Genomic DNA, 8,357 nt, shown 5'->3' with positions numbered 1-8,357 from the left:
TGTCTTGTGCTTTCTGCTCTACTCCTCGCCATGACATCCCAACCTCCTTCATCTCGCTTTCCACTGTTCTTCTCCTTGTTTCTTTTGGTCTTCTCCTTTTCCTCTTGTCGGTTGAAGTCCACCTCGGTGACACTTAACCGATATTTGTTGGTTCCTTCCTTAACACCTGGCCTATTCATTTCCATCTTCTTGTTTTTATTTCATCCCTTATGTCTCTTTGTTCTGTCAGCTTGAATAGTTCCTGATTGGTTATTTTGTTGGGCCAAAAGATTTTGCATATTACTCTCAAGCAGATATTGTGGAATTCAGCCAGTTTGTTGAAGTCAGTTTGTATAATTCGCCAACATTCTGAGGCATAAAGCAGTACAGATTTGACATTGCTGTTGTAGATTTTAAGTTTTGTATTTCTGGCAAGGGATGACAATTTCCAGATTGGTCTGAGTTGACAGGAGGTATTCTAGCCTTACTCAGTCTAGCTCTGATGTCTTTGGTGGTCCCATAATCACTGCTTATTACACTGCCTAGGTATGTAAAGTCTTCTATTTCCTCGATGTTTAAGGATTCTATCTTTATTGGAAGTTTATTTGATTGGTCGTTGATTGACATGACTTTCGTTTTCTCGATGTTTATTTTGACCCCAAGTTTGTTTGACATAGTATTCAGTCTGGAAGTTTTCTTTTGCATTTGTGTTATTTTGCTGGATAGTGAGCAAATGTCATCTGCAAAGTCTAAATCCTCAAGAAAGGAGTTGAGTGTCCATCTTATCCCAGTGTTACCATTTCCTAAGGTTGATCTCATACACCAGTCAACAACTATTAAGAAGAGAAGAGGAGAAATTATGTATCCCTGTCTGACACCTGCATCCACTAAGAACCATTCAGAAAGCTGTCCATTGTGTAATACACTACTTTCATACTTGTAGAATATCTTTATCAGCTTTACTATTTTTTTATGGTTCTCCATATGCTCTTAGTATGTCCCAGATATATTTTCTTATTACACTGTCAAATTCTCTTTTGAAGTCCATGAAGTTTAATACTTTTTTGTTCTGACACTCTGTGGATTGCTCTATGATGTTGCGGAGGGTAAATAGATGGTCAATGCAGCCTCTGTTAATTTTAAAACCTGCCTGTTCTTCACGCAGCTTACTGTTGATGGAATCAGTAATTCTATTCCTGATGACTCTAATGAATACTTTACTAGGTATTGAAAGTAGTGATATTCCTCGACAGTTGTTGCAAAGTTTCAGGTCACCCTTCTTTTGTAGTTTTATAATAATTCCTCTGTCCCATTCGGTAGGTATTTCTCCATCTATCCATATATTGGTAAATAGATAATGTAGTATCTCGCTTGTTGACCGATGTTAGATTTGAGTAATTCTGCACTAATGTGAACTATGCGTGGTGCTCTACCATTTTTTAGTTGTCTTATTGCCTTTTAGAATCCATCTTTACATACAGCTTCTGTGTCTATTCAAAGTGCATCTCCGAACGGTTGAATGTCAGGTATATCATCGTTTGCTTCAGCCCTGTTCATGATACTTCTGAGTGTTCTGGCCAACGATCTAATCTCTTCTTGTCTGTAGTTAGTAGCTTCCCCTCTTTGTATGATAATGGCGCCTCATTATTCCTGGACTATCCACAGAGCTGTCTGGTGATCTTGTATACTACACTGAGCTCTCCACGCTTAGACGCTTCTTCAGCTTCATTTGCAAGTTCTTCAACATAGTTTCTCCTATCAATCTTTTACCTTTTTAAACTGACGTAAAAAGAACGTGGCACACTCTTTTCACTCTTTACACGAGGCATCGAATTTAGCGTCCCCGTTATTATCAGATGTGGTTGCAAACTTGTACATCCTGCACAAACAAACGGACGAATTACTTTGGCAAGCGTTTTACTGCCTGTCCTTTGTAAGTTTTTGGCATTACAAATATTTTGATATGAGGGTCACGGATGAGTCTTATGTTGACGAAACGCGTCTCTGGCGTACTAAATTATAATCCTGGTATCTTTGATAACTACTCTTAACATTATTGCATCTTCTTTTTTCTTTTTCTTTTTAAAGGACATTTTTATGAAAAGGATATTTTTTTACCCGAAAACAAGTTTAGTTTTTATGCATTTCAAATTTACACACTTTGTTTCTGAGAGTTACAACACAAGGTTTCTGCCATCATATAATTTTAAGCTCACATAATTCAACAGATCAATTTAAATGTTCTCATAAGTTGACGCACGTCGTCAGTCATTAATGTTTAGACCAAGATCTACTAATTTTTCAGTCGACACCTTAGATAACTTGTTTGAATCACTGTTTGCTAATTTTTACAATTTGGAAAAATATTTAACTGATACAGTAAAAAGTTAGAAAGCAAAATTGATCAACAGTAAAATATTTACTTGATCTTACACATGAATAATATCATTCCACAACATCTGTAACTGCAAGAGATGATCTGTTGATAGGAAAATGGTGGACAATTTACAGACAACATATAGGTCACATTTCGAAATTATCTACCAGTCTCTGATAAAGGTATTGCTGCTAAATGACCTTTGTACCAATTTTTGGTATTTTGAAAACCGTAGATACAGTGAGAAATTGAAAACAGAAAAAAAAACGTCATTGGTAAAAGATAATTTTTCATGAATTTCTTTTTTTGTGTAATGTTCGAGAGTGGTCATTATTGATAATGTACATAGGATCATACAATGAGCAAAGCAAGATATGTATGTCCTCTAGTAATTACCGGTGACTACCTAAACCAAAACATTTACAAATTTGGGACGGACAAATCAAACAGAAAATATAAGGCCCCAGCTATCGTAGACGAGCATACACAATAATGTGACGACTATAATAATAAGAATATCATCATTATTTTATTTATGAAATTAAAACTTCAATTTCTTCATTGTTGAAATATTAAATAATGTATATATTATCATTACTTGGCTGTTATTAAAGAATTGAATACCTTTTTCGTAAATTTATTGGGGTGTAAAAAGATGACCGAAGTATATTTTGTATGAAGCGTTGACCGTGCGCTCCGTTCTACAAATTTGATCACGATCAACGCCAATATAGAATCTGGGTACTGACGATGTAATTTATCTTAATGACGTGTTATTATATTTTTTGATTAATCTTTATGAATCTTACTGTTACTGTTTAGTCAGGTGTTTTTTGTGATACCCATTTGAAATCACTCAATACTTATACATCCCGTCATTGTGTTAAATTTTGTTGCTATTTTTTGTATTTATGTGTTTCATTTTTGCTAATGTACTCAGTCTTTATGCATTTTTTTGTGTAACTTTGATACATATGACGCGAATCTGTAATTATACGTTCCGTCATTGTGTAATTGTGCTGCGGTAAATATTTTTTTATTTTTGTCTTTAGTTTTTGCTTATGTACTTTGTCTATATGCCTTTTTTTGTGATTCTTTGTTACGAATCAGACCCCTATATTTTTTTACATTTTTTACCAATTATGTGTGTTTGATTTGTTCACACATCGTTGTCAATATAATGGATATAACTGTCATAAAAGTTTGATGGTTTAGCTAACTATGAAACCAGGTTCAATCATTATTTTCACTTTAGGAAAATGCCTGTACAAATAGTTATCAAAGGTATCAGGATTATAATTATATATTGGCGTGTTTAGTCTACATAAGACTCATCAGTGACTTTCATATCAAAATAATTATAAAGTCAAACAAGTACAAAGTTGAAGAGCATTGAAGACCCAACATTCCAAAAAGTTGTGTCAAATACAGATATGGTAATCTATGCCTGGGATGAGAGAATCCTTAGTTTTTCGAAATATTCAATGAAAACAGGAAATTTATGAAAATGACCACATAATTGATATCCATGTCAACACCAAAGTACTGACTACTTGGCTGGTGATAACCTCGGGGACGAAACGTCCTTAACAGTTGCATCGACCCAGTGGTGTAAATAGTTACAAAGGTACCAGGATTACAAAACTTTGGCTTTGCGCGTTCCTGATGGAGGTAAATCAAGAAAAGCGCTTCGAACGCAATAAATTATTAAACGTGTTGTTTTCATTTCTGTAATTTCAAAATGAGACATGGTTGCTGTTAGCAAATCAAACGAACGAAGTAGAATGTTTAAACGACTAATTTCATTATGTATCCTAATTGGTATTTCTCTTTGATCATTCATTTATTACTTCCGTCTATGAGTACTCTCATCTGCATTTCAATTGTTCATCTGTCAAGTGTTGGTTTTGTTTTTAAATCAAACAACTGTCAAAAGTATTTCCTACCATTTATTGTAAAATTGTATGAAAAATAGTGTAAACAATAATTTCCGCACTTTTTGAAAATTCCAATTATTTATTAATTTCAAATTAATTCTAGTACGTATACTGTTAAACTATCATTTAAACTAACGTAGAAGAAATATCTATACAACTGTACTTACCATTGAAAACTATGACAACCGACATTCATTTAAGAAACAGAGATATAGATGTAGCTCAAGACCAACAAGTCATATTCACAGAAGGAATGACTGTCTATGATGGAACGGAATACATTTATTCTGATGAAACAATCAGAAAACCCTCAATTTCTAACAGTAAAAAAGAGTTGCTAAGGGCCATTTTTGTGGAATTCCTTGGTACATTGTTTTATGTCTTTATTTCAACAAATCCCACATATCTACTGGCTCCAGGTTTCGTATTAACATCACTGATGGTAGCTTTTGGGAAAATAAGGTAAGTTTTGTGTTATTTACATTGAATATAGATTTTTTGTACGGCATAGTTCACACCAAACTCACTGTTGTGCTATAGTGGATAAAAAAAGAGTAAAGCCACAAAATTACTGAACTCCGAGGAAAATACTAAACGGGAGACCCTAATAAAATGGCAAAATCAAAAGTTCAAAAACACGAGCCTGTCAGTCCCATTTACCTGATCGTTATTTAATTAGCACAATTAAAGAACGATAATAAAGGAACGCAAAACCTAAGAAGAACCAGTTAGTGCAATTATAATTTATTTTAATGTGTTAAACCTGCTTAAACATTATTGGAGGATTTTTATTTCAGCGGAGGTCATTTCAATCCAGCAATTACTCTTGATGTAAGCATAAGTAGTGGTTTCTCTAAAACGACAATTTTCTATTCTATTGCTCAAATAATTGGAGGGATAGCGGGAGCAGGTTTAACAAAGGTAAGTTCGTTTTTTTTTATCATGTTTAATGTCATTTTACTGTGTTTCAAACAGCAAAGAGAGATGATTCAGAATATAGAAACATGTGTAGTTTATGTAAATTAAAACAAATGCATCAGTAACGTTGATGTACCAGAGAGATATATAAACATTTTAAAAGTACAAAACAATCACCGATACATATAGAGACATTGATCCGACGTTATTATATAAAAAAAAATGTGGTATGCTTGCCAATGAGACAACCGTCCACAAGAGACCAAAATGACACAGAAATTAACATTTATAGGTCACCGTACGGCTCTCAACAATGAGTTAAGCCCATACCGCAAAGTCAGCTATAAAAGGCCCCGAAATTACAATGTCAAACATTTCAAACGAGTAAACTCGCGGCCTTATTTACATAAAACAAAATATTGACGTCTTGACAACCTATATTATTATACCTTACATATATTTTAAACAATTCTATTGGGTGAAACGTTGTCGCGTGACATGGAATAATTCAGTTGTTTTTCATTCAATTGAAAGGAAGGACGAATAACCCTAAAAATGTCCACCAGCGGTGAATAACCCTATTATTCACCGGCGAATAACCTTTTGAGATTGTTGATTTGTACTTGAGTTCTCTCCCATGATTATGACGTCACAGACGTAAATAAACAAAATGGCAGCGTTCACGTTACAGTTGAAGCTCACCGAGAGACGAAGAAGAAAAAGAGACTAGGAGATGAGGCATTAGACATGAATAGAGTGACAGCAGCTGATGATAGCTCTTATAGACTAACGGTCCTTTTCAGGGCCATCAATATTTTACAAAAAGATTCTACTTTTGTTGTACAATCTAGAAATTCTAGAACACAAATGTATTTTCATCTGACGCCAACTTGTCTTTGACTTTGTTATGTAAAACATATAGAAAGTGTTCGAAAGGCCTTTCCACTCTTAGTTCGGTATAATAAATCAATTGTGGCCCCTTAGAATCGATGAATATCCAAAATTGTCAACCCTTGAAAGTTATTTCACTTCGGGCTGCGCCCTCATTGAAATAACCCTCTCGTGTTGACAATTTTGGATATTCACCTCATCAACGGGCCATAATTGTATATTGTTGTATGACGCCAGAGCAGTGAAATAACCACATTTATTTCAAATGTTTATTTCACTGGGAAATCAATGTCAATCATTGCAACCATTGTTATACTAGAAAACATTTTAATGTTTCAGTCTGTCCAATATGATATCGAATATTCGCCGAAAGGCATAAAAGTTATTTTCTTATATTCCTGGATTCTAAATGTTTAACGTCGGATCTGCCTTAAATAATTTCATATGATATTCCGTCATGGTTTTATTTCTAACTTATATAACCAAAAGTATACATGAGGCATTTCCTGAAACTCATAATTTTGATATAATATTTTAATATTCCAGGCTGTACACGATGTCAATCATGATTACTATCGTACTTTTTTGCGCAGATCCGTTGAACCTGAATATGGAATTGTATGTGAAGGATTGATAACATTTATACTTGTGATAACGTACTTAATGAGTATAATAGATAAGAGGAATAAAGATTCGATTATGTCACCAATTGCCATTGGTTTTGTTGTAACGGCAAACCTTTTTGCTACGTAAGTAATAAACAAAGTTTCAGCATTTGATACCTATTATTAAATGTTGATAATTTAATGAGAAATGTTTGTATTAAAGTCAATAACAAAAACTCCGCTGAATAAAGCGTCACCGCTACTTCAAAATGAATTACACAATGCATAGCCCTCAAGGTACATTTCCAAACCGGAAAGCTGTCAAAAAAGCTACATGTAAAAAATACTGAACTCCGAGGAAATTTCAAAAAGGTGAATCCCTAATCAAATGGTAAAATCAAAAGATAAAACACATCAAACGAATGAACAACAACTCTCAATTCATAGTGATGGTGATCTCTCACTATCTGAACATAAAACGTTAATATTTAAGAATTTGTGATTTTTTTACATAATGATCATAATATATTTGTTTTGCAACGTTTCCCTTTAATATATTTAACTTACAAATCATTGTATGAATGGATCAACACTTATTAAAAGTTACTAGATAGATACAACATTTGTCAAAATATGCTTAACTTGTCGATATGGGTCAAACAAACAACAATGTCAAGGCCATACAAATATATGTTGTCCTACACCGGTATAATGGTGGGGAAACTATGAAACTTACAACTGTAATACAAGATTGTATTTTTATAATTAGGCTGAATTGATTAACCATTATTCCATGTTAATTTCGTGTTATGGTTATTTAAAAAACCTGACTTAATTTACAGTTTTAGGGTAACCGGTGGATCCATGAATCCTGCTCGAAGTTTCGGACCTGTTGTGTGTTTGTCGAACACCCAAATCAATCATATCATATGGAGGAATCACTATGTCTACTGGCTAGGGCCTATAACTGGATCAATAATAGCCGCTGTTGTTTATAGGTTAATAAAACTACAAATGATATCCGTTGCATCCGCCTCCCTTGATATCGTCTTTCCTCTATATGATATTTTACACAGTACATGTGACGGATAGTATCTTCAACGATTAAAGGATGTTTGCTACTCAGTTTCAAAATAACAAGCTTTTAAAAAATATTATATACGACATCGTAAAAAAAGAAATGTTTTCGAAATACGTATTTAAAAATTTGGCAAGAAAGTGCAACAAAAACTAACACCAATGCAAAATACATAGAAACGAAATATTTGATAACAATTGTTATTTTCTTACGTTGGTACAGAACATTTTTAGAACATATGGTGGGTTGAGACTGGTTTTATGGCTAGCCAAACATCGCAATTAATGGTAATGTAAAAAAAAACACTTACATTACGTGACAGGAATACAGTACACAAACACAATCAAGAACACTCAGAACAGAGAAATACATAAATAAATAAAAAAGAAGTATATTTCGACAAGTTAACCTCAGAATTACAAAGAACACCTATAATTAATTTACGAAAGTACACAAAAACATCGAACTGGTCGTCACATGGCACTTTTAAGATATGTAATTCCCATTGTGTTCGCATTTTTGTGTCGAACAAATGTTTTTTTGCAAAAACAATATAAAAAAAACATTCGTCA

General features: G+C 33.5%; 1 protein-coding gene across 1 annotated transcript; it reads left to right on the top strand.

Annotated features, from left to right (window-relative positions):
* Nucleotides 1-4,412: 4,412 nt before the first annotated feature.
* On the top strand, nucleotides 4,413-6,071 carry LOC134726383 (aquaporin-5-like). The gene is made up of 3 exons (XM_063590783.1): nucleotides 4,413-4,755; nucleotides 5,091-5,214; nucleotides 6,063-6,071. The coding sequence occupies exons 1-3, from the start codon at nucleotides 4,472-4,474 to the stop codon at nucleotides 6,069-6,071; spliced, it is 417 nt and encodes a 138-aa protein (XP_063446853.1). The 5' UTR covers nucleotides 4,413-4,471.
* Nucleotides 6,072-8,357: the final 2,286 nt, after the last annotated feature.

The sequence above is a fragment of the Mytilus trossulus genome, chromosome 7, assembly GCF_036588685.1.
Source record: "Mytilus trossulus isolate FHL-02 chromosome 7, PNRI_Mtr1.1.1.hap1, whole genome shotgun sequence".
Lineage (NCBI taxonomy): Eukaryota > Metazoa > Mollusca > Bivalvia > Mytilida > Mytilidae > Mytilus > Mytilus trossulus.
Note: the sequence above shows the minus strand (reverse complement) of the source record. Positions and strands in the feature narration are given on the sequence as shown.